The sequence below is a fragment of the Anabrus simplex genome, chromosome 7, assembly GCF_040414725.1.
Source record: "Anabrus simplex isolate iqAnaSimp1 chromosome 7, ASM4041472v1, whole genome shotgun sequence".
Lineage (NCBI taxonomy): Eukaryota > Metazoa > Arthropoda > Insecta > Orthoptera > Tettigoniidae > Anabrus > Anabrus simplex.
Genome location: NC_090271.1, coordinates 246902386 through 246923906, shown reverse-complemented (window position 1 = coordinate 246923906; position 21521 = coordinate 246902386). Strand labels below are relative to the sequence as shown.

Here is a 21521-nt window from a genome sequence, read left to right as displayed (position 1 = left end):
TCCCATGCCGATCTCACAATCCTCTTCCTTTTCGATCTTGAGCCCGCTCTTCCCAGTTATCAGTTTGGAGGGTCTGGCATACCTTGTTGATCTCCTTCTTTCAGGTGCTTCAGGGTCTTCCTAAAGGTATTTTTCCCATTAAGAGAACCCTTGTATAGATCTACTGGTGCTCTGTTATCCTGCATCCTCAGTACATGTCCAGCTCAGCACAGTCTATCTATTCTATTCTATTCTATCACACCTAGTGTGTTCCGGTCTCGAGAGCCAAGATTAATGACCGAGAGGATTCGTCGTGCTGACCACATGTCACCTCATAATCTGCAGGCCCTACCGAGCTCGATAGCTGCAGTCTCTTAGGTACGGCCAGTATCCAGTATTCGGGAGATAGTAGGTTCGAACCCCACTGTCGGCAGCCCTGAAAATGGTTTTCCATGGTTTCCCATTTTCACACCAGGCAAATGCTTGGGCTGTAACTTTAATTAAGGCCACGGTCGCTTCCTTCCCACTCCTAGCCCTATCCTGTCCTATCGTCGCCGTAAGACCTATCTATTTGGAAATTCTAAATTCCCATGGAGGGAATTAGATATTTTTCCACCTATCTATGTTGGTGCGATGTAAAACAACTAGAAAAAAAAAACTCTGCAGGCCTTAGGGCTGTGCGGCGGTCGCTTGGTAGGCCAAGGTCCTTCAAGGGCTGTTACGCCGTGGGTTTTTTATTTTTATTATTGTGTGTTGTTGAGAGAGGGTGTAAATCTCATAATTAGATCTTTTTTGCCAGCTTTGAGAGATAGAATCGAACCATGGGCCAAATATTTCCTATAAACTCCATCATGATGTTCCACAGCCCTTCTCTATGGATTGAATCATATGCCATGAAGAAATCTATAAGGAGATAATGAACTGACTTCTTGTGTTCCCACACCTTATCATTAATAGTTTTAATTGCAAATATGTTGTCTGTCATGGATCTGTTACTACGAAAACTGTTCTGATAGTCCCCAATAACATTTTCAGCAAATGCTGCTGTTCTTTCTTGGTTGTACTTTATGTCTCGGAACCATACAGGAGTACTGGTCGAATGATTGTATTGAAAATAATCATTTTTGCATTCCTTGTTAAAAACTTGGAGCCTAATGTTGGGCTCACAGAGTAAAACGCTGTATTTGCATTCTTAATGTTTCTGTTGATTTCGGTTTTGCTCATTGATTAATACACCAAGGAATTTAAACTCCTCTACTCTTTTAAATATATATTTCCCAATCTTCAAAGGCAGTCTGTCAACCTCCTCATGATTTAATCTCTGTACAACCATGTAATGTGTCTTTTTATCATTTACCTGTAAGCCAGTTTTTGCTGCCTTTTCCTCTAGTTCCACAAATAACTGCCTAATTTCTAATTCATTGCGACCAATAAGAACAATATCATCTGCATATACAAGGACTTTATGTTGTCTCCCCAGTATGATGCCAGCAGGTACAAGAGCTAATTTCCTGATAATCTTCTCTAGTGCAGTGTTGAATAGAAGAGGAGATAGTGCATCCCCTTGTCTCAGACCAGTTTTTTTTGGAAGGAACTTGGATTTTCTGCCCTTGAGCAAAACACAGCTAACATTACCATCCATACGCAGTCTGCACATGTTAATTAATTTTATGGGAAAGCCAAACTCCATCATGATGTTCCACAGCCCTTCTCTATGGATTGAATCACTGAAGAAATCTATAAAGAGATAATGTACCGACTCCTTGTGTTCCCACACCTTATCATTAATAGTCTTAATTGCAAATATGTTGTCTCTAGTGGATCTGTTACCACGGAAACCGTTCTGATAGTCTTCAATAACATTTTCAGCAGGTGGTTTTAAGCGTTGTAAAAGAATAAAAGGCAGAACTTTGTTGGCCTTGTTTACAAGAGATATACCACGATAATTTTGAAGTTCTTCCTTATCCCCTCCTTTATGAATTGGGACAGTAAGTGATTCCGGCCATTCTTTTGGAATAACTTCATTGTGCCATATCCTTAGAATGATCTAATGATGTATTTATGTAATCTTTCTCCACCATATTTAATAAGCTCAGCAGGAATGTTGTCACTACCTGAAGCTTTAATGTTTTTTAAACATATAATACTTTGTAATACCTCTTGATATGATTACTCTGGTATTTGTTCTTCTGATAGGGAACTATATGGTTTACCAATACGGGTTTCTGGATCAGCACAATTCAGCAAGGAATCGAAGTAATGCGTACAGTAATATAATAATCTGTCCTGATCAGCAATTAAATTTCCCGACTTATCTCTCATAATACTCGATCTTGCTTGTAATCCTTTTATAATTGTGTTGACAGTTCCATACATCTTGCGGATGTTCCTGTTTCTGTAGTCATCTTGGCTTGATTCTATTTGTTATCTCAGGTAGACTTTTTCTTTCTATGAATTAATTTATTACATTCTTTCTGTTTTTCTCTGTATAGTTCCTCAACATCTACATTCTTATTAGACTGCTGCCACTTATTATGCCATATTGCCACTTCATTAACTGCATCTTGACATGCCTCATTGAACCTTTTCGATTTCTTACTAACACCTTTTGGTATCACTTTCATTGCTACCGTTGTCATGATTTGTTTCGTGTTATTCCACATTTCGTTCACAAACTTCATCATTTGTTTTATGAATGTCTTCTATAGGATCTCCTCCCAGAATATCAAATCTGCTTGTAATTTCCACATTATACTTTAATCTTTCATCCTCCTGCTTCAGTTTCTCAGTGTCAACTTTGCCATCTAGTACTAGATAGCAACTACTCTTCAAAGGCCTTTTTCAAGGCCGAAATTAACTATATTATGCCATAACGTAGAAGGTCTATCATCATCTAAAGAGGAACTATTGAGTCAACTCTGTCAAACTAATAACTGTGACGTGCTTTGTATTCAGGAAACGCACAGAAGTGTCCATCGACAACGTCCAAAATTGCTGGTTTACGATTTGTAGCTGAAAGACCACATAGTCAGTACGGAAGTGCAATATTTGTTCATCCTGACATTCAGGTCTTGTCAACATTTGCAACAGGTCACAATAACATTGAAATAATAACCGTTGAGCTTAGTAATTGCACTATCTCATCAGTGTACAAGCCACCAAGTATTGATTTTTCCTTCATGCCCCCGGATAACTTTTGTAAGCAAACTAAGAAATTTGTAGTCTGCGATTTCAACAGTCATAGTACAGTTTGGGGTTATGCACATGATGATGGAAATGGGGATGCTGTATTGCTGAGTGCTGATAATTTCCAACTTAACCTTATACATGACAGTAAGCTTCCACAAAGTTTCAACAGTGTTCGATGGAAACGTGGTTACAATCCAGACCTTATTTTCGCCAGTGAACATGTATCTCAGCAGTGTGCAAAATCAGTCTGTGTTCGGTCTCGTTTTAGAGTTGCTTACAAATGTTGAACGAGGCCTAGCTCTTCCCACAGTCCACGAAATCTCAGTGCAAAGGGAAGGCCAACATAATGTACATTACATACTTCATTTATTCACAAAACTATTTACACTGTACAAAATATACATTAGGACGCCGTGGTCCATGTTGTAGCGCACAAACACAATACTGTTACCCACGCTCATCCAAGTCTCGGAACTCGCTGACACCGGTGAGGCACGTGACTCTGTCCCCCTTCCACTGGGGCTGTAGCAGTCTGATTGTGCTGACCTCTGATGAAAAAAACACATGGCGTTCAACAGTCTGTTCTCCCCTACCCAACCTTCAACATTGCTCTATTATGTGCCAAATAACTCTGTAACACGACCGATTACAGTACCTTTTCGGAGAAGGTTTAACTTCAAAAAGGCTGATTGGAAAAAATTTAGCAGTACACTTGACAGCTTCATAAGGGTGATTCCTCCGGAACCAGAATCTTACGACACTTGTGTTGATGCAGTATCAAGAGCCTCACGTTTATCAATACCCAGAGGTTGCAGAACACATTACTACCAAGGTTTAACTGCTGATGCAAAAGTATACCTAGAGAAGTACCTTGCCCGCTTCGAAGTGAACCCTTTCAGCAAAGAGACAATTTCAGCCGGACATGACTTACTCTCTTCAATCTCAGACAACAAAAGGAAAACTTGGTTGAAATTGATGGAGGAAACAGATTTCTCAGTTAATAGTCAAAAGGCTTGGAGGCTTCTGAAAAAACTGAACAGTGACCCAACTAAATCCTCAGTCCATGCTAATGTCACAGCCAGACATATTGCTTCACAGTTGCTTAATAATGGCAAATCACGGTCAACTATTAGGAAATCAAAGTTAAATATTGTGGCAGAGGAATCTGAGGCTATCAGTAATTTAGCCAGACCATTTAATCTCACTGTATTAGAAACTGGTATTACAATGCAGTCTCACCTTCAAGGTGCACTGTAGGAATGTAAAACAAAAGGTCTCTTCCAGGAACACACTACTTAGAAAACTTGTTGGATCTACTTGGGGCACACACCCACAAACTGTTAGAACTACTGCGCTAGCCTTATGTTACTCCGCCGGTTAGTATGCCTGTCCAGTGGCACAAATCTGCCCACGCAAAACAGATTGAAGTGGCACTCAATGAAAGCTGTAGAATAATTACTGGTGTTCTGAAGCCAACTCCTCTCGAGAAAATCAATTACCTTGCCAGTATTGCTCCTTGTGATGTCAGAAGGGAGGTTGCTGCTAATAACGAAAGGCTTAAAACAAATTTAATGCCATCACATCCACTCTTTGGATACCAACCTGCCCAACGAAGACTGAAGTCCAGGAAAGCCTTTTTAATATCTTCAGAACTCTTGGAAGGATCATCGGCCAAAGTCAGGATTACCAAATGGAAACAAAAGACCCCTGGCCTCTTGAAATGAATGGAACCATGGAAAGTGTTGCATCCCGGTCACACTGAGGTCCTTAAACAGACTTAGATCTGGAGTGGGTAGAACCAGAGCGAATCTACAAAAATGGAACTTCCCCATCGATACAGCCATTTGTGACTGTGGTGAACTTCAGACAACCGAACACCTGCTATGCTGCCCCCAGTGTCCATAAAACTGCACAATGGAAGACTTGGTGCTGGCCAATCCAAATGCCCTTGAAGTGGCCAAATTTTGGGCCGAATCTGTGTGACATCTGTATGGCATATATTGTTGAAAACCTTTTACTTGTGTATATTTGTGTATATAGTTTGTTTCTTTTAAATGTAGTATTATTCTACTGTACTTCTGATTCGAATAAAGAAAGAAAGAAAGAAAGAAAGAAAGAAAGAAAGTGTCAACTTTGCATCTTTCCTTAGTCTGTGACTTACAACAGGGTTTCAATTTAATTTTAACAGAAGCAATTATCATATTGTTGTGATCAGATCCTATCTCAGCTCCTCTGTAAGCTCTGATATCAGTTATGGAGCTTCTATGCCTGTTATCAATTAGTACATGATCTATCTGATTGGCAGTCTTACCGTCACACGAACACCATGTTTCCTTATGTATTTGTTTATGTGGGAAGGTGGTACTCCGTACATTCATGTTTGTGGATGTAGCGAAATTGATTAGTCTAATGGCATTATCATTGCTTTTGTCATGCAGACTTTACCTTTCTTCCTTTCCAACTTTTGCATTGAAATCCCCCAAAATCATTTTGATATCATGTTTGGGTAATACACTGACTGACAGTGACAATGCAACACCAAGGAGGAGTGGTTCGAAAGGGATGAAAGTTGGGGAAAAAACAGAGACGGCACGGACGAATAATTGATGTTTATTTCAAACCGATATGCAGGTTACACAATGCGCACGGCATCGACTCAGTAGGATGTAGGACCACCGCGAGCGGCGATGCACGCAGAAACACGTCGAGGTACAGAGTCAATAAGAGTGCGGATGGTGTCCTGAGGGATAGTTCTCCATTCTCTGTGAACCATTTGCCACAGTTGGTCGTCCGTACGAGGCTGGGGCAGAGTTTGCAAACGGCGTCCAATGAGATCCCACACGTGTTCGATTGGTGAGAGATCCGGAGAGTACGCTGGCCACGGAAGCATCTGTACACCTCGTAGAGATGCGAGCAGTGTGTGGGCGGGCATTATCCTGCTGAAACAGAGCATTGGGCAGCCCTTGAAGGTACGGGAGTGCCACCGGCCGCAGCACATGCTGCACGTAGCGGTGGGCATTTAATGTGCCTTGAATACGCACTAGAGGTGACGTGGAATCATACGCAATAGCGCCCCAAACCATGATGCCGCGTTGTCTAGCGGTAGGGCGCTCCACAGTTACTGCCGGATTTGACCTTTCTCCACGCCGACGCCACACTCGTCTGCGGTGACTATCACTGACAGAACAGAAGCGTGACTCATCGGAGAACACGACGTTCCGCCATTCCCTCGTCCAAGTCGCTCTAGCCCGGCACCATGCCAGGCGTGCACGTCTATGCTGTGGAGTCAATGGTAGTCTTCTGAGCGGACGCCGGGAGTGCAGGCCTCCTTCAACCAATCGACGGGAAATTGTTCTGGTCGATATTGGAATAGCCAGGGTGTCTTGCACATGCTGAAGAATGGCGGTTGACGTGGCGTGCGGGGCTGCCACCGCTTGGCGGCGGATGCGCCGATCCTCGTGTGCTGACGTCACTCGGGCTGCGCCTGGACCCCTCGCACGTGCCACATGTCCCTGCGCCAACCATCTTCGCCACAGGCGCTGCACCGTGGACACATCCCTATGGGTATCGGCTGCGATTTGACGAAGCGACCAAGCTGCCCTTCTCAGCCCGATCACCATACCCCTCGTAAAGTCGTCTGTCTGCTGGAAATGCCTCCGTTGACGGCGGCCTGGCATTCTTAGCTATACACGTGTCCTGTGGTACACGACAACACGTTCTACAATGACTGTCGGCTGAGAAATCACGGTACGAAGTGGGCCATTCGCCAACGTCGTGTCCCATTTATCGTTCGCTACGTGCGCAGCACAGCGGCGCATTTCACATCATGAGCATACCTCAGTGACGTCAGTCTACCCTGCAATTGGCATAAAGTTCTGACCACTCCTTCTTGGTGTTGCATTTGTTCTGTCAGTGAGTGTATATTCCATGGTTCTAACAAATCCTCACAAAAGGAGTCTTTAACATGATCATCCTTGTCGTTTATGGGGTCATGCCAGTTCACCAGTGATATGTTAAACCATTTAAAGTGTACCCTCAATTAGCATAGTCTTTCATTCACATGTTCAAAGGACAGCACTGACGATACTAGTGAATTTTGGACACAAAATACAGTACCAAGTTTGTGGGGTCCAATTTCTTTATCACTCTTAACAAATGTATACTTCTCCATGTCCATGTCCTCTTGAATTGCAGCAATTCCCACTCTATACTTCTCCAACTGTTGACTAAGGATTTTGAAGGATCCAAGTTTATAGACGGTTCTTACAGTTAAAGTTCCTATTCGTAAAGCTGATTTCCATTGCAGGGTCATCATATTTTGATATTCATTCTTATTCATCCGAGGCAAATATGAGATATTCATAACAATCTTATTTTTTACGTAATAGAGCCGTTAACCCTATGTGCAACCCCCAACCTGGAGGGCCAGGGACCTATCTGTCAGGGTTGCCATACCTTATCCGAGTACTCCCAGTTTTAAGGCGTCAGGTACTCGCCCTCACTCCTTCTGTTAGAATAGGATTTGCTGGTTATAATGTATAGTAGGTGGTCCGTCAGCCAAATATTTCTTGAGTTTTAGCAGATTCATTTACTTAACATGGGTGCACCCCCCAAGGTTTGCAACCAGCCAATGCTTGGGATACCCATTCAGGTTTTTAATGGAGTGGTTTCCTGTTCCCTTCCCTATCCTATGCCGTTGGCCATCGAGTGGCTCTTCTGTCTTTAGGAGCAGTTTCTCCCTCCAAGGGCAAGTGAGTGCCCTTCCATCTACCCTCTCATCCACCTTCCTAGGAGGCTGTTGGCATTTGGTAGAAGGTGGTCTCCTTATACCGGAAGATACTCAGTCCCTGCATTCGTTAGCTGCCTATATATAATCTATATATATAAAACAACATGTCCTGACTGACTGACTGACTGACTGACTGACTGACTGACTGACCGACCGACCATCGCCGAGCCAAAACTACTGGACATAAAGAAATGAAATTTGAGGATACATTTATATTACAATGTAGGTGCTCGCTAAGGGAGGATTTTTGGATATTCCGTCGCTAAGGGGGTGAAAACGGGGGTGAATTTTTTTAATGAGTGTATCTATATCTCAAAACTTTAAAAGTTTACAGATGTAAAAATTGGTATTTAGAATCTCCTTTGAAAATAAAGAAACATGTATTTTTTTTTGTTTTCGGAAAATCCCGATAAGAGGGGTGAAAAAGGTTGAAAAGCGGTTGAATGCCTTTAATGAGGATACTTATATGTCAGAAACTGAAGATATTACACTCCTGAAAATTTGTATTTGAGATCGCTTTTAAAAATAAAGAATCAAGTATTTTTTTGTTTTTGGAAAATCCAATTGTTGGAGAATAAACGGGAGTGACAAATTGGGGTGAATTTTTAGAAAGATTATAACTACAGTATAGCTCAGAAACTTAAAATGTTACAGACTTAAAATTGGTATTTGGAATCTGCTGTAGAAGTAAAGAAAAATAGGTGATTTGTTTTTGGAAACTCCAGGTAAACTAAAAAGGGGTGACATTTTAAAATGAGCATTTCTACAGTATATCTCAAAAACGTAACATGTTATAGAAGTGAACATTTTTTAAATTTCTATTACAAATAAAGAAACATGTATTTTTTGTTTTTGGAATAACCACTTGGGTGGGGATGGGGGTAAAGGTGACTGAAAATAGGGTTGAATTCTTTTAATTAGGATTCTGATATCTCAAAAACTGAAGATGTTACAGACATGAAATTTCGTATTTGAAATCTCCTTTAAAAATAAAGAAATATGTGGTTTTTGTTTTCAGAAATCCACTTAAAAGGGGGGGAGGGAAATTAAAAAATTAGTTTAAATATTTGTATGAATATACTATTATCTCAGTAAGAAAAGATTTTGCAGATGTGAAAATTGGTATTTAGAATCTGCTTTCAAAGTAAAGAAACACGTATTCTCGGAAAATCCAATGAAAAGGCGGGGGGGGGGAGGGGCGGAGGTGAGAGAATTGAAAAATTGAGTTAATTGTATGTGGATAACTACATCTAATAAAAAATAAAGTTGTTACAGACATGAAGATTGGTATTTGGATCCCCTTTAAAAACAAAGAAAAACGCATTTTGGGGGAAATCATCTTGGGGGCGGGGGTGAAAAGGAGTTGAATTCAATTTATGAGGACACATATCTCAAAAACGGAAGATGTTAGAGTCGTGATAATTGGTATTTAGAAGATCCTTCACTTCTTCTTCTTCTTCTTCTTTTATGACCACATAGGATCACTTTAGTCAGTCCGTCGTTCAGGTCTCTTTGAAGGGATTGTTCGGGCTTTGCGGTCCTCCCAGTACTTCTTCAGACGCTCCGATCTTCGTGCCCTTTCCTTCACTATTAAAGAAACAAGTATTTTTCCCCGGCAAGTTCACTTTGGTGGGGCGGGAGGGGGGGGGAGTGTGAAATGAAGTGAAAAAAGTTTATTTTATTTTATGGGGATACTCATATCTCAAAAGTGAAGGTAACAGGCGTGAACATTGGTATTTGGAATCTCCTTTAAACATAAAGAAACACGCCTTCATTATTCTTTGGGCGGGGAGGGTAAATCAACTTAACAGCGGTGGGGTGAAAAAGGAGTTGAGACCAATTGATTTTACTGTTCATTATGTACTTATTCTGATCATAAATTGATCATTTTTAATCCTTCCTGAGTTTGTTTTCAAGAGCCATCTTTTCCTTTGGAGAACTTAAAGTTAGATTATAGTAGATTCTCCTGGCATATAAATAAAAATTTAAACACATTTGAAATAAACGATAGGATTAATATTGACCATGCAATTGTTCACCTCTACAATAAGGTCAACAATCCACGGAAGTATATCATTCGTATCGCCGGAAATTCCGCGGACTTGCCCACGCACGACAATGGTGCTGGAAACATTGTCAGCAATGACAAAGGCAGCAGATGTAATTTACCGCCAAGTAGTGGTCTTGCATCTTGCTGTCGGGTCCAGAACAATAATAATAATAATAATAATAATAATAATAATAATAATAATAATAATAATGTTCTGGACCGTCATCAAAATGTGTGGACCACGCTGGAAACGGGTCCTGGCCGGGTAATGACTACGAATGCAGTACCGCCAAGGGACTCAAGACGACACCATGCCGGATCTCCTCAAGGATTTGATCCATATTAAAAATGTTTATAGGAGAAAATGGCAAAGATTTAGGGACCCAACTGACCGGGTGGAATACCTGGACCTAGCCCAGGAAGTACGAAATCGAATGCTGGAAAGAAAAATTGAAAATGGGAGGAGCTTTGCCATAATCTCTCAGAAAATGAGTCAGATCGCGAATTTTGGCGGATTATATATACCGTAAAACGTTAAGCATTCAATTATAAATTTCAATATAAAACCGTAGCGAAGCACGGGTATCTTGCTAGTATATATATAACCGTTCCCCCCTCTGTACCATGGGGAGGTGAATGTCAGGATTTCACCATCATTGAAACTGGGCCCAAAAGGCATTTCCCAGTTTCTCTAGTTCTTTAGAGAGGATCTTCTTCTTTAATGAGCCACTTTGGAACATGCTACCAGACGTTGCACACACAAAGTTGTTCCATTGTCAAGCTGTGAGTTATGTGATTCGTGGGTTTTTTTCTTCCTGGGACATTTTCACCATTGAGGTGGTTTCTTTGATCCAATGAAGTATGATTTCTGAATCTGTCTAGAGGTAAACACTATGTATTTCCAACCATAGCTCTTGTTTCACAAACTACAAAAGGTGAACTGCTACATGAACTCCAGTCGTAAGAAAGAAATAGCCCGAACAGGTGTAAGACAATTTTTAATTGTTATTAATTTGATTCTGACATCTTCTTTAGAGTGGTCCTGATGTAGACTGCTGCTCCATATATCCTTTGACTGGCATTGCTAAATGCATGTAGGCTCTTTTTTCTGTTCTGTTTTGAGCCATGATCGAATCCATCAAGGGATTTTTACCTTCTGTATACATCGTAGGTTTCTCAACCAGCGATTCCACTTCTGAGCGAGATCCTGGGGTAAAAATTCATTCCAGTCCAGACTTCTCAGCCAGGTTCTTGACAGATAATTTTGCCTGTTACTGTAACTGGTGATGGAAGCCCTAATGGATCATAAATCCGTGCTGTAATTTTTATCACAACTTGTTTGCTATGCACCAGTAGTGCTGCTGTACTGATGCACTTTTATTGCAGACGTAAAACTCATCTGTATTTGTCAAGTGGAATGCCCAAAATCAAGGTATTTTGATGGATCACTTCGTGAGTTTCTTCCCATTGTTGTTTCATGGTTTCTGAGTTCGACAACCATTTGGGTAGTTGAATACTAATCTCATTGAAGTTCTTCATTCCTGTGTAGATGGAATTCAATTCTGCATTTGTGTCACCACCTGCTGCTAAATCATCAATGTACACATTGTCCTCTAAAATTTTCAGTACTTTTGAATGTGTATCTTTCAACACTGTTGCCAACTGTTGAAGTGTAACTTCTTCTTAATTTGTTAACCCTCTAGGGTTGGTTTTTCCCTCTGACTCAGCAAGGGATCCCACCTCTACCGCCTCAAGGGCAGCGCCCTGGAGCGTGAAACATTGGGTCAGGGGATACAACTGGGGAGGTTGACCAGTACCTCGCCCAGGCGGCCTCACCTGCTATGTTGAACAGGGGCCTTGTGGGGGGATGGGAAGATTAGAAGGAATAGACAAGGAAGAGGGAAGAAAGCAGCCGTGGTCTTAAGTTAGGTACCATCCCGGCATTTGCCTGGAGGAGAAGTGGGAAACCACAGAAAACCACTTCCAGGATGGCTGAGGTGGGAATCGAACCCATCTCTACTCAGTTGACCTCCCGAGGCTGGGTGGACCCAGTTTCAGCCCTCGTACCACTTTTCAAATTTCGTGGCAGAGCCGGGAATCAAACCCAGGCCTCCGGGGGTGACAGCTAATCACACTAACCACTATACCACAGAGGCAGACTGAAGTGTGACTGCTAAGAAATATGGACTGCATTTTAATCCAAATGGCATTCAGCAGTCAGGTTACCACTGTCTCATGTACTCTGAGCCATCTACAGTATCTTCTGAAGGGATTGTCTTGAACCAAACAAAACGAGTAGTACCTCTTTCTGTTTTATTTAGGAAACTTAGACTGCCATCTGTTGCAATGTTCTTATTAAGTGTTCTGAACTGAAGTAACGTTGTTACTATTCAGCAATGCTTCACCCTTCTCATGTGCAGATGCTTCAAATACAATCCATACTGTAGTAGTCTTGTGGTCTTCCTGAATTACTGCATGATGTGGCAAGCAAAACATTTTTTTCCTTGAAGGGATTCTTTGCGTTGTATCGCAGGATGTCCATTTTCTCTGTATTTTTGCCTTGCTTGTACATATTTCTCTTCATAGTTCTTATCTTTAGCGAATCGTCTTTTTAAACTGTCGAATCATCTTACGGCAAGCTCCCTGTTGTCGTGCACGTCAGGTTGTTCTTGCATCCGTGGTAGATAGACTGTGCACCATAGGTCCTTTATGGCAAAGTATTCATTGGACTTTGTTAAAATCTTTTGCTCCCTAGCGGTAAATTTTTGTGTGTCTTCATCCATAATACCTATGCTCTCTAATCCCCCGACCATCCACAAGACTTGGTCTATTTCTGAGTGGTGGATAAAATATGAACTGGATTCCTCGGCAGCTACTCTTGGAGTATCCAACCAACGAATCCAACCAAAAATGCTTCTGCAAATTGTAAAAACCTCTGGCAAACAGATGATGTCATTTTGAAAGATATGTTTGTGAAAATATGTTCCAATCAATATTCCTATTGGGATGTTCTGTAACACTTCATCAGCATCTGCATACTTCATTTCCGTTAAGAGCCTTGTATTAATACATTTGAAGTTGTTGCTCCATTAACTCTAAAACACCGATGGCATATTTGAACATTTTTTCTGAATAACTGTTTATTTAAATGAAAGAAAAAGTGACTAAGCCCATTCACTATGCTGCCTCCACAAGATAGGCTCTGCAATATGACCTTGCAAACTAGCAAGTGATTTGAACTCAACTTTAGATTTATGTCATTTCCGATTATTCAAAAATGAACTTTCCAATAGGCGACCATAATTTGATTACATGGATTGAGAATACCGTCTGATCAATATTGATAATGTTCAGGCTTCTCATTCTTAAAAGAACAGGGTTTTGCCCCAGTGTGGCAATGGGCTCTTCAGCTGGATAGCCACTTCTCTCTAAAATGCTGGCAAACACATTGCCATATTTGCTCTGTACATAACATATTCAACATTACAGAATGGCTGAAAACATCATCATCATGAATGTGCATACCATATACAGATTTGCAGTGTTGAACTAAGAAAGGATTGTTTTCACCAGTTACAGTTTTTTTCCCCCTAGTGCTCATGCTAATTTAAAGAAGAAAAATTCTGTTACATTTTACTGAGCAAAACCAATCATCATCATCATCATCATCATCATCATCATCATCATCATCATCATCATCATCATCATCATCATCATCATCATCATCATCATCATCATCATATTATATTGCAGACATGCTATAGAATTTGTTATGGTAAACTCTTTGTTCTTAATAATGATGATAAACATCTTTCCAGGCTTTCTTTGACTGCCTGCGAGAACGAATCTCTTGTGGAGGCAAGAAGAAACGTCTTCCAAACTTCACTACTGCTTTTGTAAGGAAGGATGCAATTCCTTTAGGAACTTTCACAAAGTATACCTGGCACATTACTAATATTTTTCATGTGAAGCAGATATTTGACACTGCTCTGGTAAGTGAAATTGCTTGCATCATTTTAAACTATTAGTTACTACAAAAAAAATTAGAAAGTTTTTTATTTTTAATAAACTGGTGCACGTTTTCATGTCAAATGACAAGCCTTGATGCTTTACTGTTTCTGGGAGTCAAAATTAGGCTGTGTTGACATACTAAGCATGTCAGCGTCTCAACTACTCTTCGGTAGCCCTTGTCAAGACAAAATGGCATGAGCTGGTGGGTGCTGTTTGGTGGTGCAGCAGCTTCACCTTATTTATTTTGCAGATTGATGTACCTAGTTTTACCAGGATTTCTACAGCATCCATGCAAAAATCCATTTCATGATTGAGAGAGAAGTGGAGGAAGAACTCTCTTTCTGCCTTTCATGGACATGGTTGTGAAGAGGGAAGGCCACCCTCTAGCCCTCACAGTGCACAAAATACATACACATACTCTCCACTGTTTCAATAAGGGCTCTAACCATCACCATAAACAAAAACAGACAATGATGAGAACGCTGTTGTAGCGAACCAAAAGGTTGCGTCAGCCGGATCTGTACCAGATCGAAGTGGAGCATCTCTCCTCAGCTTTAAAAACTAATGGATGTAGCAAAACCAAAATCAGGAGGGCTATTGAGACTCCTCCGTGAGCTGAGAAATAGGTAGACATACATGAGAGAAAGGCATTCCTTCCATGTGATTGCAGACAGGACTCGCTAAGTTTTAAAGTGTTACAACATCAAGATCACCTTTACTACAAGAAAGAAAATATTCTAGCAGTTATGCTTGGAACTCTTTATCTACTGCTGATGTGTATTGTGTTTCCTATTTGTGCAAAGAAGTTTATGTCAGGACTATCAAACACAGCATTAACCCCTGGTGGAAGAAACAACAGTGTCATTGTGGTATCACTCAACCCAAAAAATCTGCATTGGTAGAATATGCTCTGTCTTACCATCATCTTTAACAGTCTTCAGTTTTCAGCCAGGTCTCTTGCTGGTTTTGGAGCAGACTTTTACGACTGCATGGCCTTGCTGACACCAACCCTCCATGTGATCTAAAGGGCCGCTCCTAACCTGGAGAACAGATGCCCTCATAGCTGCCCCTAACCTAGGGTCTCGTCTTGTCTCGTCTCGTCTCGTCTTGGTGCATAACACTGAATTATGCTGACATTTCTAACATTGGTATTAAATCTTGCTGTCATAATTCCTCTCGAAATCGGTTTCCACTCTATAAGGATTTTCTTAGATGTTTTGCTTAGGAGAATTGCTACGACTTCTTTATGGTCATTTCCCTCTTCATTTCCAGAATATAGAAAGGTGAAACCTTCTGGTGTTCGATGTTCTCCAAAGTCTTTCCATTGGACCTCACTTAATCCCAAGATAGCAAGTTGGTAGTTCATCATCTCTGTGCAGATCTGTTTTAGTCTTCCTGTTTGCCGCAATGTTCGTATATTCCAACATTAAATTTTCGTGACCTGTATCATGCCAAAAATCGTCATCTGTTTTTCCATCCGGTTTCTCTTTGTTGCAGTTTCAGTAATAACGTTTTCTTGGAGATGTGGGTTATTGGCCTACAGTCCCCAAAGCACAGTGGGGGGGGGGCTTCCCCCTTAGCGTCTGTGCCCGCCCTCTGATTACTTCACGATTTGGTGTTTGTCGCTACTCCCTTCTCATACTGATGTCAATTTAGATCTCTACAAAGTGTAACCAGAGTCCCTCCTCCTTTCTCAACCGGGCTTGGGATTGGCTATGGTGGATTTGGAGTAAGTAAGCGCCCAAGACAAGAATAATTTTTACACCTCACTAAATGAAACAATGAATGAAATTAAGAAAAGAGATATAACAATTTTGATGTGAGATCTAAATGCTAAATTGGGCACTGACAATGAAGGAGTAGAATATATAACGGGAAACCATGGTTTTGGGTGAAAGAAACAACAACGGAAAACACTTCATTGACTTTGGTTCGGAGAGGGATCTTCTGATAGGTGGAACTATTTTAGTGCACAAGAATCGTCACAAGATAACATGGATGTCTCCTGATGGTGTGACGGTAAATAAGATAGACCATGTGGCCATTTCGAGAAAATGGAGAAGGTCAATGAACGATGTTAGGAATAGACGAGGTGCAGATGTAGGTAGCAACCATCATCTCATCCTAGCACTGTTTCGAATTAAGATCAAAGCAAACAAGCAAGAACTGGAAAGCAAGCATAGAACATATGATGTGATGAAACTAAGAATGAAAATCTTAAATATCAATTTAGATTACAGTTTAGAAATGATTTGAAGTTCTTGGTAAGGAAAATGAAGGTACAGTTGAAGAGGAATGGGAAAACGTGAAAAGATATTTTCTTGAAACTAGTGAAGAAGTGCTAGGATTCAGAGAAAGAGGAATAAAAGACTGGATAACAGAAGATACATGGCAGAAGATCAAAGAGAAGAAGGAAGTTAAATAGAAACTAAATCAATGCAAAACTTATCACAGGAAGCTAACTGTACAGAAGGATTATAATGACAAAGATAAGGTAGTGAAAAGAAGTGCTAGGAAAGATAAGCAAAAATAGGTGGAGGACCAAGCACTCAAAGCAGAGACTGCTGCTGGAACAGGGGACTTGAAGACTTTATATGAGGTGACAAAAACTCTCCCAAGAAAGAAGACCCAGTGGGGAGGCCCCATAAGGAGTAAGGAAGGAAATATGCTTACTAGAGAAAATGAGCAACTAAAGAGATGGAAGGAGCATTTTGAGGAAGTGTTAAACATGGACTGGGGAAATGTTCAAATGGAAGAAGGGAAGAACAAATAATGCCAGAACAGGTAGACACAAGAATCAACACCGACCCAATTACGAAGGAGGAAATAATCATGCCTATTAAGAAGATGAAAAATGGTAAAGCACCAGGAATTGATAATATTCACCCAGAATGCCTATAGGAAGACATTGAACTATCAGCTGAAATATTTTACCCTCTGTTTGCCAAAGTGTGGGAACAAGAACAGATACCAGAGGATTGGAAAAAAACTGCTTGTGAAACTGGCAAAAAAAAAAAAAGAAGATAGGACGAAATGTTACAATTGGAGAGGTATTACATTACTGTCAATTCCAAGCAAAGTGTTCACAAGGATCCTCCTAAATCAGATTGTAAGTATTGTAGACCAGAAATTGAGGAGAGAACAAGCGGGCTTCCATAAAAGTAGATCATGTGTTGACCAAATCAACACACTAAGGATCGTAGTGGAACAGTGTCAGGACTGAAATACGACATTGTATCTGATGTTTGTGAATTTCCATAAAGAATTTGACTTCTTGAGGAGAACATTTATGTGGAAGGCACTGGCCAGGTATGGAATACCTTGGAAAATTATCAACCTAATCAAGAGTTTCTAGGAGAATTATAGATGCCAAGTTATCCACGAGGGAAAACTGATCGAACCAATAGAGGTGAACTCAGGAGTGAAACAAGGGTGTATTCTTTCTCTCACCCCATTTTTCTTATCACCGTGGATCTGTTCATGAGGTAGGTGATGTTTGGAGCCAAAACTGGACTTCAATGGAAATTAATGCAGCACCTGGAGGACCTAGATTTTGCCGACAGTGTATGTGTCATCTCTCAAAGTATCAAAAATATGGAAGAAAAGTTTAAACACAAACAAGAACATGGAGCTAGAGCAGGAATGAAGATCAACTGCATAAATACAAAGGAAATGCGAATAAATGGCAAAATCGATCCAGATCGGAAGTTCCAGATAAATGGAGAAGAGATTGAAACGGTGGCAGAATTTCAATTTCTAGGTAGTGTAATGGCAGAGGATGGTGGTGCCAGCGCAGATGTTAAGAGTCGCATCAAGAAGGCAAATTTCACATTTGTTCAGCTATATGTGATATGGAAAACCCGTGACATCTCAACCAAGACAAAACTACGAATTTTCCATAGCAGTGTTAAAGCGGTCCTCCTGTATGAATGTGAGACCTGGAACGTAACAACTCAGATCAACAGGAGTCTACAGGTTTTCATCAGCCGTTGCCTCAGAAGAATTCTGCGGATACATTGGCCAGAGACCATCACACATAAGGAACTCTTGAAGAGGACAGGTGAAACCCACATATAACAGCAGATAAAAAGGAGAAAATGGGGATGGATAGGTCATTGTCTGAGAAAGGAGGATGCCATTGAGAAAGAATCACTTAGACGGAACCTGCAAGGAGCAAGGAAAAGAGGAAGATCAAGGATGATCTGGAGGAGAAGTGTGGAGGAAGAGATGAGGGAGGATGGCAAATCCTGGTCAGACTTACAGCTGATTCCCAGGTGACGGAACCAATGGACTTTTGTTGCAGCCGTTTGCTCCGAAAAGGGACACAAGATACAAGTAAGTAAGTAAGTAAGTAAGTACTTACTCCAAAAATCCTGTGTGCATTTATTTCCCAGTGCATTATGCTGCCATTGGATTGTCCCCACAAAACTTGAAAACCTATCTGGGGCAGATATTACGAGTCTCATGCAGTTTCTCAGCGATTACGTAGAGGGAGCCCTTACACTCAAAAAATTTGAGGAGATTCTCCTCACATCATTTACCCCATGGCAACTACGACCAATGTCCAAACCTGTAAACAAATTACTGGTACTGATGTAAAGCTTTGGATCGTAAAATTGAAAGGACACGCTCAATGTTTTCTGTGCTTGAACCGAGGGCTTACCCTCAAGAAATGTAAAAAAGAAAGTCAAGATTTTCTCTTCACAGTGCAAGCAATCTTACCACAATTCCATTTCTAAAGATGTTACAGTGTGATCTACTTCTGTATACCAGACTATCATCAAAACACCACATTTCACTTATCTTCAGACGCCCTGTGTGACTAAAGGCATCATCAGAACTTGCTAAACTTTTTTGCGGCATTTTAGATGCTGGTAGTTAGTCTAGCTTCATCCATGCCTCATTAATAGATCAACTGCAGATAGAAGTTTTTGACAAAAGGGATGTCATCATCGCTCCATTTGAGTCAACCTTGGCGCATTCCTAGGCTCACCATCCTTTCCGTATTGCTATTCAAGAAGTGAGAAGTGCAGACTAAAACTGTATTCCTCACTGCTTTAGAAAGCAACCACACATATTCAATGCACCGCACATTTCCTCAGGATGTAACCATATTCCCAGACACCATGAAATTGTAAATGGCCAATCCACACAACACTTCTCAAGATCTGATAATAAAAGTTTTAATCAGTGCAGATCACTATCTTGCTGTGAAGAAAAAAACAAGGTATCTGCAAATGCTGGTTGGTTTTCGACACATCACCTCTTGAAAATGGCAAGACATCACTCAACGATTTCTTAGAAATTGGACTTAAACTTCTTCCTGAGATTCTAGCAGAACTACTTCACTTCAGACTACAGAAGTTTGCCGTACTATATGACATGTGAAGCCTTTCTACAACTTATGCTGGATTCAACAGACACAGATCTTGCCAGAATAACAATGGAAGGCGATGAATTATACCAAACTACTGATATTCTCACATACAGATTTACAAGGACCAAGCGAGTTGGTCTTGTAGTTTGGGGTGCGTAGCCATGAGCTTACATTTGAGAGATGGTGGGTTTGAATTCCACCGTCGGCAGTCTCTAAGATTGTTTTCCATGATTTCCCATTTTCACACCAGGCAAATGCTGGGCCTCTACCTTAATTAAGGCCACGACCTTCTACTAATTAGTAGCATATTCTATATTTAAAAAGAAATTGAAGTTTTTACATTATAAAGTATTCCTTGCTGAGTGATATCAAGGTTCCTCTACATGCTATACAATACAAAAACTAGGAGAAGGAGGGGCTGTAGCCTGTGTTCTCATATGGGAACTGCCAACTGATAACAATTACAGCCCTTACCTAGATGATTGCTTCACTTCCAAGGATTACCAGGGCAAAGAGAGTAGACGATACTTCTCTACTCCCAGCAAACACCACCAAGAAAAAGCTTCGGAGATCCTTCCATCAAGTGACTGATAAAACATCAGGTGTAAGTTCAGGGCAATATAATTTTAAAAATATTGATTATTGAGGCTTCTAATAAAGCCAGAGTGAATCCACGAGGTCCAGCTCAACAATAGTCCAGTGCAGGAAAAAATGAAAACTGTCTTCCAAGTACCCTATACTATGGTTCAACAGGAGTAAAAGGTTCATCATCTTCGTCAGCGAAGGAGGCAAAGATGGACTTAAAAGATTAAAACAAATGACAGTGTAAATCATGCTTCTCTTACTTTTCACGTCGTTCACCGTTATTCAGTAAAATATTGGGAATTGTTAAAAATTGTGCAAAAATGAACATTTCAATAAATTAAATAATATAAACATTTCAGCTTATTTATTACAGTTCATGTAAATAACTCGAGCAGCTGTACCTAGTACAAATCTTTTTAAATTAAAATCTTTTTTAGTACTTAATAGACACAGTAGTAGGTGTTACAGAAAGGAGGGATGCTTACTTGAAGGAGGGAGAAAATTGACTGCGTATCCTCTAGTTCATCGCCTTACGCAGTTATACTTGCTGCCATGTCTCCAGTAATTTTGTACACAGGTAATGTGGCATTCTTTTGGAGTTGATTTCCTGTTACATGATGATTGATATTACATTCCTGATCTTTGGGGCCAGAATCCTCATCACTTAAACTTGCATTGTCAGGAGGCACCAGAAGTACACCTGCATCTACTAGGTTGCCTTCTTCATCTAGAATTGCCAGTAAACACCTATCCCTACCATTCCCTGTGGCCACATCTTAGTTTCATTCCAGAAAATGAAAAAAATAAAATGAAATATATGCTTTTAGTGCTGGGAGTGTCTGAGGACAAGTTTGGCTTGCCAGGTGCAGGTTTTTGAATTGACGCCTGTAGGCGACCTGCGCGTCGTGATGAGGATGGAAATTATGATGAAGACGACACATACACCCAGCCCCCATGGCAGCGGAATTAACCAGTTATGGTTTAAATTCCCGACCCTGCAGGGAATTGAACGTGGGACCCCCGTGACCAAAGACCAGCACGCTAACCATTTAGCCATGGAACCGGAGATTCCAGAAAATAATATAACCAAGTGTAAACTACTTGTACAGATTTTTTTAAATGTTTCATATACATTGTTAGACCCATTCACTGCTGATAATTGACTACCGTATTCTTGCCATTCAGATGTTACAATGATGCATCATCTAATGATAACTTGAACTGTGAAACATTAATCGAAAGTGTGGGCAAGCAAGGGCATGCTTGTTACCCTTTGATTCTCAATCCATGTGTACAGGAATTTGGAAAGGCAGGGTACTTTATACACTGAAGTTGAGGCACTGGGTCCTTCCATGGTTTTCCATTTCAGCTTGAGCGAATGGTCTTGGAAGGTTATGGATAATTCCATCCCTATACAGATTCCAGTTCCATACAAATACATCTTGCTATCTTTACCAAAGGATTCATGAACTTTCAGGTGTTAGAAATAGAATAAACCAGTCATCACGGAGTGAGTTGGCTACGCAGTTTGGGTCCGTAGT

At 40.7% G+C, this 21521-nt stretch overlaps 1 protein-coding gene across 4 annotated transcripts in view; it reads left to right on the top strand.

Annotated features, from left to right (window-relative positions):
- The window catches only part of LOC136877532 (uncharacterized protein C2orf42), a 227010-nt gene that overhangs the window by 181054 nt on the left and 24435 nt on the right, over nucleotides 1-21521 (top strand). For 3 of the 4 annotated variants that reach the window (XM_068228673.1, XM_067151652.2, XM_067151654.2), the window contains exon 11: nucleotides 13826-13999. The exons of the other annotated variant lie outside the window; for it this stretch is intronic. In XM_068228673.1, coding sequence (XP_068084774.1) covers nucleotides 13826-13999 — 174 coding nt within the window. The remainder of the gene's footprint in view (nucleotides 1-13825; nucleotides 14000-21521) is intronic. 4 annotated transcript variants of the gene reach the window in all.